The 18,030-nt window shown below is 49.4% G+C and overlaps 6 protein-coding genes across 6 annotated transcripts; 2 read left to right on the forward strand and 4 right to left on the reverse strand.

Annotated features, from left to right (window-relative positions):
* Window positions 1-1,512: 1,512 nt before the first annotated feature.
* Window positions 1,513-5,073, reverse strand: N7515_001315 (Tetratricopeptide-like helical; the record flags this gene model as incomplete). Its single annotated transcript, XM_056662059.1, has 1 exon — window positions 1,513-5,073. The coding sequence occupies one exon, from the start codon at window positions 5,071-5,073 to the stop codon at window positions 1,513-1,515; it is 3,561 nt and encodes a 1,186-aa protein (XP_056524172.1).
* A 428-nt stretch (window positions 5,074-5,501) lies between these two features.
* Window positions 5,502-6,199, reverse strand: N7515_001316 (uncharacterized protein; the record flags this gene model as incomplete). Its single annotated transcript, XM_056662060.1, has 2 exons — window positions 5,502-5,726; window positions 6,020-6,199. 2 exons carry the CDS (start codon window positions 6,197-6,199, stop codon window positions 5,502-5,504), a joined length of 405 nt encoding a protein of 134 aa, XP_056524173.1.
* A 636-nt stretch (window positions 6,200-6,835) lies between these two features.
* On the forward strand, window positions 6,836-8,764 carry N7515_001317 (caspase family protein; the record flags this gene model as incomplete). Its single annotated transcript, XM_056662061.1, has 1 exon — window positions 6,836-8,764. The coding sequence occupies one exon, from the start codon at window positions 6,836-6,838 to the stop codon at window positions 8,762-8,764; it is 1,929 nt and encodes a 642-aa protein (XP_056524174.1).
* A 498-nt stretch (window positions 8,765-9,262) lies between these two features.
* Window positions 9,263-13,941, reverse strand: N7515_001318 (ABC transporter B family protein; the record flags this gene model as incomplete). Its single annotated transcript, XM_056662062.1, has 12 exons — window positions 9,263-9,289; window positions 9,346-10,851; window positions 10,903-11,075; window positions 11,131-11,707; window positions 11,761-12,373; window positions 12,430-13,031; window positions 13,081-13,135; window positions 13,197-13,312; window positions 13,366-13,446; window positions 13,498-13,634; window positions 13,703-13,772; window positions 13,912-13,941. 12 exons carry the CDS (start codon window positions 13,939-13,941, stop codon window positions 9,263-9,265), a joined length of 3,987 nt encoding a protein of 1,328 aa, XP_056524175.1.
* A 248-nt stretch (window positions 13,942-14,189) lies between these two features.
* N7515_001319 (tyrosine--tRNA ligase TYS1) lies at window positions 14,190-15,642 on the forward strand (the record flags this gene model as incomplete). Its single annotated transcript, XM_056662063.1, has 6 exons — window positions 14,190-14,319; window positions 14,380-14,822; window positions 14,880-14,933; window positions 14,993-15,059; window positions 15,115-15,347; window positions 15,409-15,642. The coding sequence occupies 6 exons, from the start codon at window positions 14,190-14,192 to the stop codon at window positions 15,640-15,642; spliced, it is 1,161 nt and encodes a 386-aa protein (XP_056524176.1).
* Window positions 15,643-16,057: 415 nt separating this feature from the next.
* Window positions 16,058-17,044, reverse strand: N7515_001320 (uncharacterized protein; the record flags this gene model as incomplete). Its single annotated transcript, XM_056662064.1, has 1 exon — window positions 16,058-17,044. The coding sequence occupies one exon, from the start codon at window positions 17,042-17,044 to the stop codon at window positions 16,058-16,060; it is 987 nt and encodes a 328-aa protein (XP_056524177.1).
* Between the last annotated feature and the right edge of the window lie 986 nt (window positions 17,045-18,030).

The following is an 18,030-nucleotide window of genomic DNA, read 5'->3' on the forward strand; positions in this document are numbered from 1 at the left end:
CATAGATCTTGGCTAATTTGCGGTCCTTTGTAGTGCCGTACGTTAATCACGATTTCACGGGCAGAGTTATTCGCCTCTTCGATCTGGCGTTGAATCGCCTCGACGATCCTCGCAAGAGCAGGGTGAAACAACATATCAAGGTCGGCACTAGTTAATTAAAGATGTCAACGGTCAATCATCCTGAGCTAGCAAGACCGGGGAACTGACTCTGATAGTGTGAGTTGGAGTGAAGGTGAAGAATTAGCATCGCAACATCGGGAGATTAGGCGTGTAAAAGGAGTCAGACGTGTCAAATCAACGTCAGTCATAATGTTATCCAACTGTGGACGTGTGCGTGTCATAGTAGTATGATACTAAATAAATCCCTCTTCCCCTCCAACTCCAGCAATCAAAATCTTTCCTGTACAAGATATCAATTGAATGAATGGTTCATTGCTCACCATGATTCGACGCTGCATACCTTTTCGCAATATTTTGCGAGTCCGTGATCCACCTAGCGTCGAAACAGTCGAGCCCAAGAAATCCAAGACACTCTGGAAGATGCCTCCAAAGATAGTCGAAAGGATCTTCCAGCTTCTTTTCCCACCTCGACCGAGCCTGTTTTGCACTGAGCTGCAAGAGGTTGCATGCCTGCTATGTCTCATATAACGCACAGCGTGGAATATGTGTCCTATCAACATTGCCTAGGACGTTGCTACTTCGTCGCCTTCAAAACGAGCGCTGGGAATACTGCAATAGATGTCAAAATCTTCACCGGGCCTCTCGATGGCAGTTTCTCAAATTTCGGTGGACATGTGGCCCAAAGCCCGCTATATCCGAATTTAATGCTTGGTGCGACACCCAACACGATGACAAAGTTGACATTTGTCCATGCTCCAGTATCACATTTCACCAAAAACAACATCCAATTGAGTACTTTCGATCTAAACGAGAGACTTTAAGACATTCATTTTATCGGGGTGGAACGTTTTCGCATCTCTGCACTGTTCAGCATCCTCTAGCACAGGTGTTTGTCCAAACTGGAGCTGGGTTTAACCAATATACCAAGACTTTCCAGGTGGAAAATGTGTTCCTTTTCCGGGCTTCCAAAGAAACAGCTTCATCAGAGCTCTTCCAAAAGATCAGCTCTAGACTAAGTAGGTACGACACCGAACTCTGGCTGAAGAACTTCTTTAATGAAGCGCAATCCAACTTCTTCATTGGGAATGAAGGCTCTAACTGGTACCAATGCCATGGCTGGGACAGCTGGGACATTGCGATAAGCCGGCCATATGATTTTAAGATAGTTTTACATACATAGAGATTTGGGGGGGTGATAAGAGGCCCAGCAAAGGGTGGGAAGGGAATTCTCATGATTAGGGTTGCTAGATTGATCGTTATTGCTTTTCCAAATGAAAATTGATCAAGACGAAGCCAACTTTTATACTGTCAACCAAGCTTCTAGATCAGTGCATGTTGACTTTTGTAAGGAGAAACAGTAGTTATGCGACTCATCGGCATTCAATATATGATTCAGGCACCAAAGTGAATGTACTGGGACCAAAGATATGGCCTTTCCCAATTTCCTTCACGTACATTCATCACCGCCGTGTGCAACGCTATTGCGACAGCCCTGTTACCCCCTGCCAACCCACTGTTGGTAATTAGTTCACGATAAAAAATGGCAGCTACTTGCACACAGATATCGTCATTAGATGACCACATTGACCCGACTGTGTGTGCAAAACCCGCGACCTGAAAACTGCTCGCAAGATGGAGGGCCTCATCTGCCAATTCAGATATTTTGTTCTCCGCAGTGGAGCAGGCAGAAAGGTATGCAAGCCAAGCTTGCCTCATATGGGACTCCGAAATTTTCCGGACTGTTAGAGGATCGGCGGCCTCGTCAGACTGCCCTTGAAGAGCCAGAAAACTGTTCGAGGGATCATCCATGTCTGACGATCCGTGGCACGCGAAATGTGCGATACTGCAATCTTGGAGTCCCCGAAGAACTTCCTCTGCACTAGGCTGAATCAATAATTTCATTTGATGCGGTATAGTGACTGCTTCCTGGATTGCTTGGGCCTCCGCCATTACTCCAGGGAGATCATCTTGACCGGGAGTTCTCGTCATTGTGACCAGCAACACCGACTGTGCACCAAGTATGACGCGTGACCTTTCCCTTGCGAATTGTAGCATTTTTATTGATGGTGTGTATGAAGAAATAACGCAACTGAAGGTATTCTCAAGTGAGCCTGGCGAATGATCACCGGCCGCATGGAAGGGAAGGGCGGCAGCAAGACCCGTGCCGATCCACCATATGCGAGGAAGTGCACTATCGGATGCAGGACAGAGAAATCCGAGCTCCTCGAGCACCAAGCGAACACAGTCCGACCACAAAATGTGTAAAAGCTGTTGAAGCTCGGTGTTCGGCCCTTGCGTCTCTCTCAGCTCGATCAATCTTGACGGGCCACGAGTCAGCCCCCAGGACCGGTATTGGTTGACCTTCGATACATCAAAATGGGGCAATGGAATATGTCTGATTCCAGAGGGAAGAACAATCAAGGCATCACTACCGATCGATGTGACATTCACGAACACAATCGGACCATCGGCGGCGTGGACCTGTAAGGCCTTAGAAAAAGGGGGGAGCAGGAATCGATCGAATCCCGCTAGTCTTCGAATATCCGCTAGGCAGGTTTCTAAATCTGTTATGGCCTCTTCACGCTCTTGTAACAGCTGTCGGCGAGTCTCAAGCGGGTCTTCTTGCCGAACAGGCTTAAAGGCCTTGTGGCGAAGCTGATCAAACGCCTCTGCTTCGCGGGGATGCTGAGCGGACAGGTCTGAGATATCGCCCTTATTGTCAATGAGGTATCCAATAATGAGGCCTCGGCCATGCTCCAGGTACTCCAAAGCTCGAGCTGGATCATTGTCTGTTCGAAGGAGAAGAGAAGATGCTTCGGCGGCTAGGCCGGACGTTTGCTGAATTGCATACTGTTGGTCTTCTCGGGAGAGGTACCGGCTGCATACGAGAGGCAGAAGATTTAATGCTTTCCCCGCTAGCTCCTGAGCTTGATCAAAATCGCCATCCGGAACAAGAAGATTGATCGCTCGACGTGCAGCTTCGATGCGATGCCGTGGTGTTGCATTGTAGGAATCGAGGGCTTGTGCGAAGTACTTCAAAGCCGCGGTTTTGTCCATATGCCGATGCATACGTTGGTATCGGATCGAAAGGCAGATAGCAAGATTATTCGACCAGGGTGCGCGATCGGGATGATCTTCTGGGGTGTTGTCGACGGCTTTTCGAGCGACTCGGATTGCTTCCTCTAAATCAACCAGGAGTTCCGTTCGAATGTATCGTTTTGAAAGATAAATGGCTAGATTATTTAACCAATGTGCCAAGTCAGGATGGTCTTCTGGTGTAATGTCAACGGCTCTTTGGGTTAGCTGGATCGCCTGCTGTAAATCATTCAGGTCCGAGGCTTCAGGTCGATCATATCGGGCTGAGAGATTGCTAGCCAGATTGATCAACCGGTTTGGTAGATCGGGGTGGTCGCCTGGGGTAGCGCCCACGGCTATATTAGCGAGCCGCACTGCCTCCTGGAGATCATCAAAGTGTCCTGCCCGATGATATCGGGTGGAGAGAAAGATCGACAGACTATTCAGCCAGTGTGCTCGGTCAAATTGATCCTCTGGAGTTTCGTCGACGGCCTTTTGTGCTAGGCGGACTGCCTCTTCTAAATCATGCAGGTTTCCAGTCCGGTCATAGCGGGTCGAAAGATTGCTCGCTAGATTAAGTGATCGAATTGCTTTACTGGGGTAGCCGTCTGGAGTAGCGTAGACGGCTCTTTGAGCCAAACGAAGTGCCTGCTGTAGATCATTCAAATCTCCAGTCCGATCATATCGGTCTGAGAAATGAATTCCTAGATTGTTCAATCGGGATGCTAGATCAGGGTGGTCTTCCGGGGTGAGATCGACTGATCTCTGGGCTAGGCGGAGGGTCTCCTCTAAATCATTCGATTTTCCAAATCGATCGTATCGGGTTGAAAGATGGTTCGCCAAACTACCCAGCCGGTCTGCGAGCTCAGGGTGGTCCTTTGGGGTAGCTTTGACGGCAGATTTGGCCAACCGAATTGCCTTTTGTAAGTCCTTCACCCTTCCAGTTTGATCGTATCGGGCCGAGAGATGGGTTGCTAAATTGTCCAACCGGGTTGCTAGGTCGGGGTGTTCTTCTGGGGTAGCGTCGATGGCTCTTTCGGACAGTCGGATAGCCTCATTTAGATCATTCAGATCTCCAGATCGATCATATCGAATTGAGAGATGGTTTGCTAGATTGCTCAACTGGGACGGTAGGTCGGGATCATCCTCCGGGGTAGTAACAACAGCCAATTTGGCCAGCCGGATTGCTTCCTCTAAGTCTTCCACGTTCCGAGTACGACCATGTCGGGTGGAGAGGCTGCTTGCCAGATTTCGTAGCCGATTTGGTAGACTGGGGTGGCCTTGTGGGGTGATGTCGACAGATTTTTGAATAATGCGAATGGCCTCCTGCAAATCATCCAAGTTTCCAGTCCGAAGGTATCGGGCTTTCAGATACATCGCTAGTTCATTTAACCAGTGTGCTAGATCAGGGTCATCTTCCGAGGTGATGGCGATAGCTGACTGTGCGAGATGAATTGCCTCCTGTAGGTCTCCCATGTCTTCGGTTCGATCATACCGAGTTGAAAGAGCATTTGCGAGATTGTTTAACCGTAACGCTCGATCGGCATGTGTACTTGGGGTAGCATCGACTGATTTCCGGATATGGCCTACTGCCTCCTGTAAATCACCCAGATTCCCGGTTCGAAGATATCGAGTTATCAGGTGCACCGCGAGTTCGTTCAACCAGTGTGCAAGGTTGGGGTCATCATCAAGGGTAGCGTCAACGGCTCTTTGTCCCAGCCGGACTGCTTCATGTAAATCGCCCACATTCCCAAATTGATGATAGCGGGCTGAGAGAATGTTTGCGAGGTCATTCAACCTAGATGCATGATCGGGGTGGTGCTCTGGGGTAGCGTCGAGGTCTGCTTGAGCGAGACGGGCAGACTCCTGCAAATCCATACCCTTGTTTGCTAGTGTTTTCTTTTGTTTCAGTGCTATGGTGCTATGTTATTGTCCTGTTGATGTTCTCAGTTTATTAGACGCAGTATTCCTTGAAATTCACATAGCCGCTGAAAACGTAGCCAAACATGTTAAACTGATTGAATAACTATCGAGGGGTTTGAAGGACTTCGTGATTTCCTCGGACCGATACGGGTGAGATCTCCTACGAATACGCATTATGGGGCCAAAATACCTCGAAGTACCTGAGTTCATCCACAGCTCTAGGTTCCATTCCAATCGTTCCACGTATCCGTCGGATAGGGCGGTACAGGTATATTACTAGAGTGGCTGGCCGAGACTACCGCACTTGTGGCTGTAATTATTGGCTGGGCATTGGGCGACAAAAGGAAAAGAAAAGAAGGCAGCACACATAGAATAGTTCGCTGTTACTTGTGCTTCACGATGCGCAAATCTGGCTTATCCTCAAAATGAACCGTCGCTCCCAGCGGCACCCTATCATTTTCGATATACAATATTTGCTCGGCCCCTTTGTATATGCTGATTACACCGAATCCATCTTGGCGGGTCCATAATGGGAAAACAGCCGTGCTTCTTTCACGGCCCTGGTCTCGAGCTGCAAGTGTTTTCCGCGAAGCTGGCCCGACGAACGCCTTTGCACAGTTAGCCTACGTAGTCACCATAACCTGGAGCACCATAGTAGTATACTATACCGTGGTCTCAAAGCTCAACCCCACTGCAGTGGGTGAGGCCGTTAGTCCCAGGCCCGTTAGGAGACGGTCTGGTTTGTATTTTGAGACGACAACCGTTATTTCTTCCGAATGGTGATTGACGACCCAGACACAAGGGGGTATATTTTTGAGGGTACGCACTGCTGCGCCAATAATTCCCTTGCGGTAAAGATAAACATTGGGGCAAGGATAGAGAAAGCAATTGAGTTTCTTACCTTCGCAGTGGGCTCCCTCCGAGGAGGATGGCGGGGTAGATCTATTACCTCCGTCAGGTACGCCAGCCTGTCCGGGTCTGGGAGATCAACAGCAGGAATGGTGTGAGATTCTGCGTTAATATCAGTGTCTGTGCTAGTACTGTTGTCCACAGAAGAAATTTGACCCATGGGTTGGGCCATGATCTAGTAGGTCGAACTGCGAAAGAGAGAGCAGTGCGAGAAGGGTACCTGCGTGAGCAGTATGTAGTTATGACACTTTACGAAGAGGGGCGCAGCAACCTCCACAATCCATGATAGGCGGGAGATGCTGCAGGTCAAAGTACGGGTCTTTCACGATAATGCGTACATGTACATCGGCTATTGACGTGGCCGGCGGGTGTCTATCACACCCTGTCCCGTCCTCATTACCCTAATCGGAGAGCATTTCTAGTCCACAGAGACCTGGCATAACACTCAGCGGTGATAATACTTACAAAATAAAACAGAACGCTCAGCTCGAGACCATAAGTGATTGGTAAGGTTCGGGCCGATCCCCGTCATGGTTTGACAAAACGCTAACTGGTCAATACCTTCTCGGACTCCTGCCCCTTTGAGACTAGCTTTCGCGTATTCTTAGCACGTTATTTGCCGGACTTCAAGCCACTGAGAAAAGTTGCGTCTTGAGAAACTGATATTTACGAAATTCTGTTAATGTTATCCCAATTGATGCCAGCTACTATGAAAGGAGAGTGGTTCGGCTGCTGGTACTTGATGTCCAATATCTGGCTTCTCCATTGAATCTATCGGAATTCTTTCTCATCCACCATAATATCCATTATGCCCCCAACCAAGTGCGCGCTGCTTATTGCAAGCCCATATGGGGAACTCGAGGGGCCAGAGAACGACGTTGAGATGATCTCCAGAGTCCTGCACAAGCGGGGGTTCCAAATCTCTCAGTGTTGTGGTTCAGCAGCAACTCGCGATGGTATTCGTTCTGCTTGGCACGATCTCATATCCCAGATCTCACCTGATGATACAGTTGTGATATACTATTCAGGGCATGGTGGAGAAGCTTTGTCGGTAAAGAGTGCAGACCAACAGGATTCTAGTCAGCCACGGCGGCTCCAGTACATTGTCCCAATAGATTATAAGGAGGTCCCCGGAGAGTTCCATGGAATTTCAGAAGAGGAGCTGTCTCAGTGGCTGCTTGATACCACAAACAAAACGCAAAACGTCACCGTCATCTTGGATTGTTGTCATTCCGGTCGCATGGTGCGCGACTCTCGCTATGTCAACACATCCAGACGAAAGAACCTCCCTACAACTCTTTATCATAATATCGCCCTCTATATTCAGTCGCTACAAGAGAAGGGATTGCTTCGAGAACGCACACACCTGGGAGATAATCCTCACGCAGTGCGAATTGCCGCCGCGGCACCTTGGGAAAGCGCGTATGAATATGAAAATGATTGGGGGATGCCAGTTGGCGCATTGACTGAGGCCCTCGTTCGCGTGATTGAAGAAACAGATGATGACCACATCTCTTGGAAAACAGTGATGCTTCGTGTACAGGAACTAGTCAATACATCCTTTCCACAGCAGCATCCGCGAGTAGAAGGACCGCACACCCGCTTTCTGTTTTCTTTGGATGGCCGGGACTCTACTTCTCTTTTCATCAAGCAAGATGGCCACGATAAAGCTATAATCAAAGCTGGCAGGATTGCAGGGGTCCGGGAGAAAAACATCTATACAGTTATGCCGCCTGGATCGGAAGTTGTCAATTCGCAATCCCAAATCGCCACTGCTACAGTCATAGATGCCAGCGGGTTTGACGCTGTCGCAACACTTACTTGGAAGAACGGGAGCTGTCAATTTCCTTGTGGAGGGGCACTGGCGTTTCTCGCCGAAGAAGCTCTCTACAAATGGCCAGTCTCCGTTCCAGCAGACATTGCCGCACTTCAGAAGCATGTTGAGCAATCCAAGCTCATCAGGTGCAGCTACGATAACGAGACATGTCCTCTAGTGAACATTAACCAACAAGGCGGCAAACTCACTGTGACCAACAAGTATGGAGTGGAAGTCTTCTCACAGCGGTTCTATGGCAAGGATCCCACATCTGCTATGTACAAAGCAGCCGTTGAGGTTGCAGATCGAATTGCTCGCGCGCAACACTTCCTTGTCGACACCTCTGATAGCTCAGAGGAACATTTGCGGCATGATCTTCAAATCGAGCTTGGGTTAGTGGACGAGGGGCGTCACGGAAGAATCATCAATCCCACTGGAGAGGATTCAATCACTGAAAACTCCAACATCTTCATCACCCTCAAAAACCATGACGCGTATGGCAGTTTGTTCGTGTCTGTTTTTGAAGTGGAGGTGAATGGTCAGATCAATCCAGTGACCGAAAACCCAGATGGGATCGACCTGCCCCCGGGGTGGAGTCACACAATCGGCGGTAGTAAGGCTAGACTTGAGGGACTCAAGGTCAAATGGCCGCGCAATATCTCCAAAGCAAAGCCGGTGATGGATACCTTGGTTGTGGTCATTTCAAGCGACCCGGTGAACTTGCAATTTCTGACCAGTCCAGAGATCGCTTCGCGAAGGGCGATCACAAATCAATCATCTCTGGAGGCTCGCCTTCTCCGACTTGTACAGGGTGCAGACCGCCTTATTGCGACTGAAAAGAAAATGGCGAAGACGCGTTATGATATCGTTCAGCTACCTTTTCTATTGCAGCCACTCAGTTCCCAGAATACTCAATTCTAGTTGTGAATAGCTGGCGAAAGAAGTTCATGCGAGTTCGAGAAGCTTTTCAAATCTGACTAGTGGAATTTGATGTAAGAGGCACATATAAAGTCCCAAAAAGTAAGATTGAGAGGTCTCGTATATTTACAAAGAGTACAAGGCGCACCGAGGAAAAAGGGGAGAGTGTAGGAGTGGGGAATTGACTTGACAAGAGAGTAGAGAGGCGGTGTGTAGAATTCTGCCAGAGACAGCAAACAAAGGTCATGTGACATCGTGACGCCTTCCAAACCACGCGTGTTCTGTTTTTGGGCCGCACTATTGGGGGAGAGGGGAGGATATTCATAAATCACATTCTACTATACTCAAGGATCACGACGTGATGACCACGGTCAATGAATGACGAATGTCCTTCCGTATACGATGTCGGGACTCTCGGGAGGCAGGTAGGAGGGAGGCCACGGGCCCACGGCCGTGTAGCACATGGACTAATTGATCCAATGTTTTCGACGTTTGAAGAGCCTACATCTCCAAAGTCTGTGCCTGGCACTGTTCCCTGGTAAGCTTTTACTCTCAACCCATTGCTATCTTGAATGTAAACATACCATTTGCCAGTAAGGTCCCTTGTTTCGAAGCAACTCGCGATGCGTCCCCCTTTCCAATATCTCCGACCCGCGATGTGATACACTTTCCCCGAAGACAAAGATGCTATCTGCCTTTTGGATAGTGGCTAGTCTGTGCGCGACCGCGATGATAGTCATATTGCGTTTCACAGCTAGGCGCTCCATCGCCTCCTGGATGAGCTTCTCAGACTGAGAGTCCAGACTGGACGTCGCCTCATCCAAAAGAAGAACCAATGGCCTCCTGATTAGAGCCCGTGCAATGCACAGGCGCTGTTTCTGGCCGCCACTGAGCGATGTTTGCGCGCTGACGCCGAGATTCGTGAGGTAGCCGCTAGGTAGAGATAGGATGAAATCGTGGATTTCGGCGTCTTGGCATGCTTGCACCATCTGTTCGTGTGTGACCTCGTCGTCCGTCGATTCAAGACCTAGGAGTAGATTGTCTTGGATGCTGCCATCGAACAGTCTCGGCTCCTGAGCGACAAGGGAAATGCATCTTCGGTAGGAGGAGAGTTCAATAGAGCGGATATCCCGTCCGTTGAATAAGATGGAACCGTGGGTAGCGTCGTAGAACCTTTCAAGTAACGAGATGACTGTGGACTTGCCAGCGCCAGAGGGTCCAACAAAGGCGACAAATTGACCCCTCGGGATCGATACGCTGAGGTTGGAAAATGCCGCGACGTTTCGAGAAGGATATTTGAAAGTGACGTCTCGAAATTCGATATCAGCGGCGTGCTTCTGCTCAGGAGAGAAAAGCGGCCCTGTCGTGGTATTTTCCACTTTGGCGTTGGCCGTCGCTCGAGCACTCAGAATGCGACTCATCGAGGTCTTAGCCTGCGCGATGTTGGGACCAAAGCTGAAGAACTGCCCTGCTGACTGCCCGCCTTGGATAATAGCAACATATACCACAAAGAATGCGGTAGTATCGTATTCACGAGATGCCAGCAGTTGCCCACCGTACCAAAAGGTGAGAGCCATTGCACACAGTTCCACACTATCTGAAAACGAGAAGACAAGCGTCGCATACCAAGCTTTTCGAAGTGCTTTTTCCCGTTGCTGCTGTAATAAATCCGAATAACGCGTAATAATGTGATCCTCCATGGTCAAGGAGGTGACCGTTCTGAATCCACGTATTGCTTCGGCTGCAAACTGCGAACTATCTTTGTACACTTCTGCATTCAAAGATTCAAACATGACCTCGTAGCGGATACGCATGAAGGCAGAAAGGAAGAGAAACGGCATGGCGGCAAAGAACGTAACAGCTGCCAACTTCCAGCCAAAGATGAAAGATATGATGACACATCCAATGACATTGAAAACAGATATCAGAGGGAAGACACCGGTAGGGCCAAATAATTCTTGGATTTGTCTTGGATCTGTCGACAACCGGGATACCAAGCTGCCGGAGGCGTTCTCTTCCCGATCGAAATATGCAACCGACTCTCGGACGATATTGACAAAGTAATCTTTGCGATAGGTCGATGCGACAGACTAGTCAATGTTAGAGGTCCATTCTCAAGCGGACACAGCAGCCGAACCCACCAGCGAGACCGAGTTTGAGGTCCATCCCAAAAAGGAGTAGAATGCCGCCATGGCAAGAGCCAGGATGAAGAACATCAATGCCCAGAAATTAGCCGCATTAACAAGTTTCTGTCCAGTAAATTGGAAGACCTGAATCAACTGTGCAAAGAGCCAGCTTTGTAGCGCATATCCAGCTGACAGACTTTGTCAGTTCAGAGTGCACAACAAGGGTCTAAAATAGGTACTTACAGCCAGCTCCGGCAGCCCCGAGGATGATCAAAGTGTACAAAATCCAATGCTTCCGATGATCATGAGCGACGACGCCGAATGAATGAAAGAAGCCAACTTCCTTCGGCTTGCGGCTAGCTTGCAGATCTTGTTCTTCATCTTCAATCTTGTGGATCGAGTATTCTTGCGGCTCAATCTCCTCCTTCGGGAGGATCACGCCATCCCATTCATCGTCGTTGTCGAGAGCTTGAAGCGGTTCAAGTTGTTGCGCGCCAACCATTCCATGATATATCCCTCCTCTGCTTATGAGGTCTTCATGTGTCCCTTGTTCCATGTTCACACCATCTTTCATAACAATGATGTTGTCTGCTCGGCGCACAGTAGAGAGGCGATGTGCAATTATAACTGTGGTTCGATGCTTCGATATACGGTCGAGAGCAGCTTGAACAATTTTTTCAGCGCGGACGTCGATAGAACTTGTGGCTTCGTCGAAGATCAGAATGGAGGGTTGCCCGACAATGCTCCGTGCGATAGCAAGTCGTTGGCGTTGTCCTCCGCTTAAGGTAATCCCGCCCTCACCAACGACCGTTGAATAGCCCTGCACATGATGATGTTAGCACAGTTCCAACACTATCAAGAATGATAATTTACCTGAGGAAGCCGTGTGATAAACTCATCTGCAAAGGCCTCCCTGCACGCTTCTACCACCAGTCCCACTTTCACAGCCTCCGGTTCATTTTCCCATTTCGACCCAATCAGCCCAAACGCAACGTTATTGTGAATCGAGTCATTGAAGAGAAACGGCTCTTGTTGAACTAATCCGATCTGGGATCTCCACCATTTCAGGTCTAATTCATGAATGCGGCGATTGTCCATAGTAATTTCTCCCGAGTGGAGTTTCCCTGTGGAATCTGACGGTGATTCATCAAGCAGTTCATACCATCTCTCAAGCAACGCAACCACAGTGCTCTTTCCGGACCCTGACGGCCCAACTAGTGCTGTTGTTTTTCCATTCTTGATTGTGGCGTTGAATCCATTCAGAGCGTATACACCTGGCCGTTTTGGATAGGCGAAGGTAACATCACGAAATATGATATCGGCACTACAGAGCGCATCCTGGTCCCTGAGCCCAGCTGTGGAGATCTTCTCCGAGTCAATGATGCTGAAAAATGCCCCTGATGCACTGATTGCTTTGGTAATGGCCATGAGGGGTGAAGCGATACCCCCCAAAACTGTTACCACGAGGAGCACGGAGAAGAAGACCCTGCATGATGGTCAAAAAGGGCTTGTGAGATGCCATTGAGCGGAATCTTAACATACGTGATGACCGTGTTGATATTGGCGATGTGACCCTCACGGTAGAGCTTCAATCCAAACCAAAACGCCAATGCGAAGCTCACATACATCGCAAAGAAAAGAAGCCCCAAGTGGATACCAGTGACGGGGGACATCCGCAAGCCTTCCCTTTTGGCGTCATCAACTAAACGGGCGTATTTCTTGGTCAATGGATCCTCTGCACCCAACGAGAAAACTGTTCGGATAGAGCTAAAGACGTCACCTGCAACAGTTGCATGATGGTTATCAGCCTTGTCGACGTTCCGCTGTATCTTCACCAGGAATGGTACTGTCATGCTAAAACTGATCAGCACGAACAGGATCGCCGCACTGACCACCAATGTGAGTGCCCATGAGTATTTGAAGGCAATGGCGTAAGCGGAAACAAGCAGTGCGAGAGACTGAAACAGGATAGCCAGCCGGTCTGACACACTTTGCTGAATTGTATTCGATAACCCCGTAATTGAATTTGTTATTGTCCCAACAGAGATTTCATCCAGTCGACCTATCGGTTGCGCAAAAAGCGCAGTGGTATATTCAAGACGCAATGCAGCGGATGCATATAGGCTGAGGGCCCGAAAGCAGATCTGGACGGTGTTCAGCGACTATCCGACGGTCCACTGAGGCATGGCTTACCATAGAAATGTATGTCAACACAAATTTGCCAATGAACAGGTATACAATATAGAGACTTCAATTAGAAGCTTTAGTTTCCTAGCCAAAATGACACTACCATTATGGATGGGACATACCTGTTTTGGTTGATCGAGGCTTTAAATGTCTCCTCGCTGGGGGCAGCACCTGGGACGAAATATTGATTGAAATCACCGACAAGTTTTCCAAAGACAATGTTCATTAATGGCAGAGCCTGAGAGTTGTCAATCATCAATACAGAGAAAGTAGTATGGCTTTGAGACGTACCACTCCGGATCCCATGGCGCATACCAAGCCCAGGATGACGAGGAAAACCCGACCATTTCTAGTACCGTAGGAGAGAATCCTCTGGATAGAGCATCAGTAGATATGAAACTCGTGGAGATTCTGGGATAGTACCAAATAATTTCCGAAAGTAGGAGAGCTTGCCTCCTTGTCCTCCTTATCTCGAAGGTTCGATTCCTCTTCTAGAGGAGTGTTTGGCGACTCCATGACATTTGCGGTCGCGGAGACTACAAGCCTACTGAGTACTGGGGCTGTAGAGGAGTAGGGAAGCAAAACGGAGTTGTATTGGGAAAAGAGGAGCGTTCCCCTCACTATTTACCGATCGAAGTGTCGCTGCCTAAAACACCAAGACATCCACAACAGGGGTCGGACCGATCGACATCAATATACTGCGTAGTTGTAGCTATATAGTCAGTTCCAAGGTTTACGGGGGGCCTCGATCTTATGATCACGTCGAGTGACACTGGGCAGTTGAAAGCGGTGCCGTTGGCGGTTGACTTGTCGAGATTATCGGGTTCTCTGACTCACACCGGATTGATTTATGTCGTAAAGTTTCATACTTGGCAGATTAGTGCGGAATACGAGATCATCCTGAAACTTTAATGCATTCACATCATGTTGCGAGATCTTCTTGCCCCTGTCTCACTCTTATGGAGTTCTGCCGCTCTGACCGCCCATGTATATCGCACTTGTCTTATCAGCCGGATCAACTGTTGTTCCATTGGGACCCACATCCAAAATCCCTCCATGCCACCATCCCACCTTTTGGCCTGTGTCTCTCTCACAAGTCTCAAATTCCACTCACAATGGCAGTCACCTTGGATCCGACAGCACAGGCCCGGTTCGACCTTATTGGCGACAACCTCGCCGAATTCTTGAACCCTGAGGTGATTCAAGGCATTCTTGCCGAAGGCCGCAATCCCCGAGTCTACTGGGGTGAGTCAGTTCTGTGACACATCTCTGGATGGGGTAACTAACAATTTGGTTGTTTATCAGGAACTGCGACAACTGGCAGACCCCACACAGGATACTTCGTCCCTGCCCTCAAGATCGCGCAATTGCTTGCTGCTGGGTGCGACGTCAAGGTCCTCCTCGCCGACATCCATGGCTTCCTCGATAACTTGAAGGCGCCGCTTGAGCTTGTCGAGAGTCGCGCGCAGTATTACAGAAAGATTATCACCGCAATCCTCGAATCAGTGGGTATTTCTACTGAAAAACTCGAGTTCGTTCTCGGCAGCTCTTACCAGAAGAGCCCCGAATATGTCATGGACGTATACCGTTTGTCGAGCTTGATCTCCGAATCAGATGCCAAAAAGGCCAGCGCAGAGATCGTGAAGCAGTCTGACAATGCTCCCTTGAGTGGCCTCTTGTACTCAGTGCTGCAAGTACTTGACGAAGAGCACCTCGAGGTTGATTGCCAACTCGGCGGAATGGATCAAGTACGGACTGACTCTACCAACCCAATGCTACGTTGAATGAATGCTGACGATGTGAAGAGGAAACTTTTCGTTGCTGCCACCGAATGGCTACCTAAACTTGGCTACCGCAAGGTATGGGTGCACCGTGCATGAATCATCTCATAGTTGACATGCTAATATCTCACATCTAGCGCGCACACATAATCAACCCCATGATTGCTGGGCTTTCTGGGGGCAAGATGAGCTCCAGCATTCAGGGTAATTTGTTGCTTACCCACACTTTGCTACCAGTGGTAATACTAATATCAAATAGATAGCAAGATCGACCTTCTCGACTCACCCGAGAGTATCTCGAAGAAGATCCGCAAAGCGGAAGCAGCCCCTCGGGTTATCGAGGCCAATGGAGTCATCGCATTGGTAGAATTCATCCTTCTACCCGCAGCTGCCCTCCGGGGGAATAAGGAATTCCGAGTTGAGCGCAGAGATCAGGAACCATTGATCTATACCGATATCAAGCAACTCAAAGAAGATTATCAGAACGACATTGTGTGTATCCCCTTCTTATATCAATCTTTGTGGCCAACAAACTAATTTCAATGTCTCCCAGTTAACGCCACAACTCCTGAAGCCTGCTGTGACAGCCGGTCTTACCACCCTCATGGCGCCCATTCACGCGGCGTACGAAGCCTCTGAAGAATGGAAGGAGATCACTGCGAAGGCCTACCCGCCCCCAGTTGTGGAGAAGAAGATGAAGAAGGTCAAGGACAGGGGTTCCCGCTTCCCGGGTGCCAAGGTCGTTGTTGACCAGAAAAAGCCCCAGGACGCTACTCCGCAGGAGTAGGTAGTTGTTTCTCATAGTAGGTTTGCATAGCGGCTGGGCTATACCTTTTATAGGTAACTTCAAATACACATCCCACGCATATCAAAATTCACATCTGCCCCTTTGTCCAATATTTCCTGGCTACACATAGTTATGTCTTACGGAAACCGGACGATTGTATTGCTTATTTCCCATCATGCGCTAGGGATTTGGTGAGCATATGGACCTACCCTGGTCAGAATTTCTACATCAGAATGGCCATTACGAAAGCAAATCCCTGGAAGACAGCCCTGGAGAACAATCTGATTCTGGCTAAATACAAGGACATCATGGGCTATTGAATGTGACATGGCCGAGACAGATTTCGAGCTATGTGGAACAACCCGCTCCTTCTCGCAACCCAGCCAATATCATCTCAACCATTCCCATTGATTCATCAGTTCAGTGTCAGCACACCGGGAACCCAAGGCAAGGAGTTGTAGTCACCGCCAGCATTGGGGTTCTTTCCTTGGTAGAGTAACTGCAGATTGCACGCATCAATGGTCATGGTTTGATCGGGGTTGGAACGGATCAAATCGCCGTGGCTGATATCGTTGGTCCAGTTGGCGCCACTGTTGGCCTTTCCAGCGAACGGCTGGCTCTCACTTCCTGCCTGCACCGTCCACGAACCATCTAGGCTGTCAGATGTGAATGAACGGAAGTACCGGCCATTCGCGCCGATGGCCTCGACAATCATCAAATACTTGTTCTGGCCCGCAACGGTATACACCTGCACTGCCTCGAACAGGTTGTTGGTGCTGTCACTCATGATCACCTCCGATTGCGTACCGAAGTCGCCTGGGAAATTGCCAATCGGCATGCTGGCTCGGTAAATCTTGCCGTTGTCGCCAGCGAAGAACAGATACATGTTTGAATCGTCGCCGATGAGAGTCTGGTCGATGCATCCAGTGCTCGAGTCAGAGATGGTTCCAGAGAACAGGGGCTGCGCTGAGGACCACCCATTGGCATTGCTGGGATCACTGGATGTCTTGTAGGAGAATGCAGTCGGGCCCCACTGGTAGGCCAAGATCCAGGTGTCCTTTGGCGCGAAGTAGAAGAGTGTGGGCGCAACCGTCCCACTGGACATTGCATTCTGACTGGCCGAAGCCATGCCGGACCAGTCTGAGAAAAGGCCGAAGTTCATCGAACCATAGTTGCCCGATGTATCGGCGGTCGAGGCATAGACAAGATGTTGGTTGTTGTAGATCACACTCGTGAAGTCCTTGATTGCAGCCCATCCTGACTTGGGGGTTGCCAGTGCACCAGTCGATGACCAACTGTATGTCGATGGGAGTGGACAGCCAGCCGCCGCAACACCTGGCACCGATGCGAGAAGCACGGCGCCAGATGAGATCAAGGCAGTCTTATTCTGGGAAAGTTTCATTGTAGTGTTTCTCGTCGCTCGTGTTGAAGATCGGAAGGAGATGATATAATGTCCTGGGATGAGAAGCAAGAAATTCAGAGAGAACGTAGGCGGTTTTTATATGCTTCGAGTAGGCTAGACTTGATTGTGGAAGAAGAGCGTTGGCCGCATTCGACCACGGAGTGATCTAACGGAAACACAATACTTGATCTGCCGCTCCATCAGGTACACAATGCCCTTGGCTGGAAGATCTGCACGGAAAAGCCATCTTCCCCATCGGAAGTTTGCCTATTTTGTCATTGACGTCTCCTTTCACACTATATCAGCCGAGACACAAGACGCTGGTCCCACTTCATTCTTCAACACTGCATTAGTGGCGCGGAAGACGAGAGGTAAATTGCGGGGAACACTTCCTCAAGGGGATTCGGGTAAATCGGAGCCTGCATCATTCAGATGCGACATGGGCCCTGGACCTTGGCTCAAATAGGCTGTTGACGGGCTGATCACCGCATTCGAGATACTACCAGTAACCTGCGTCGCTCCGAAACATGCTAGTGTCTCAAGCAGTTTCTCTCCACTGATCCAGTACTGAGTGGTTTCAACTTTTCGGACCAGGGTCATCTTCTTCTCGTCTGAGCCTCGGAATGTGTGGCCGGTCGATATGATCCGAGTTTTATTGATCAACCGCCCTAGACATTGGTTATATTACTATTCCAAGAGGGTCCGGCAACAGTTTTGCGATGAATTGGGTGGATGCATGTGGCTCCGACCCGCCGATTTCAAGCCGTAAGTCTGCGAATCGAAGCATGACTCAAAGGGGTAGAGATGAGGATGGCCCGTGGGTACGGAGCTGTGGGTGTGGGGTGGGGGGTCCGGGGAACGCCAGGTAATCTTCAACTAGAGTGCTGAAGAACCATGCCGTCATTGCCGTGACTTGTTCAACTGTACGAACTACGAAGTACCTACATAACTACCTAATTCGTTACACAGTAGTTAGATGATAGGAG

Source organism: Penicillium bovifimosum, assembly GCF_028826915.1.
Source record: "Penicillium bovifimosum strain IBT 22155 chromosome Unknown utg000002l_segment0_segment0, whole genome shotgun sequence".
Classification (NCBI taxonomy): Eukaryota; Fungi; Ascomycota; class Eurotiomycetes; order Eurotiales; family Aspergillaceae; genus Penicillium; species Penicillium bovifimosum.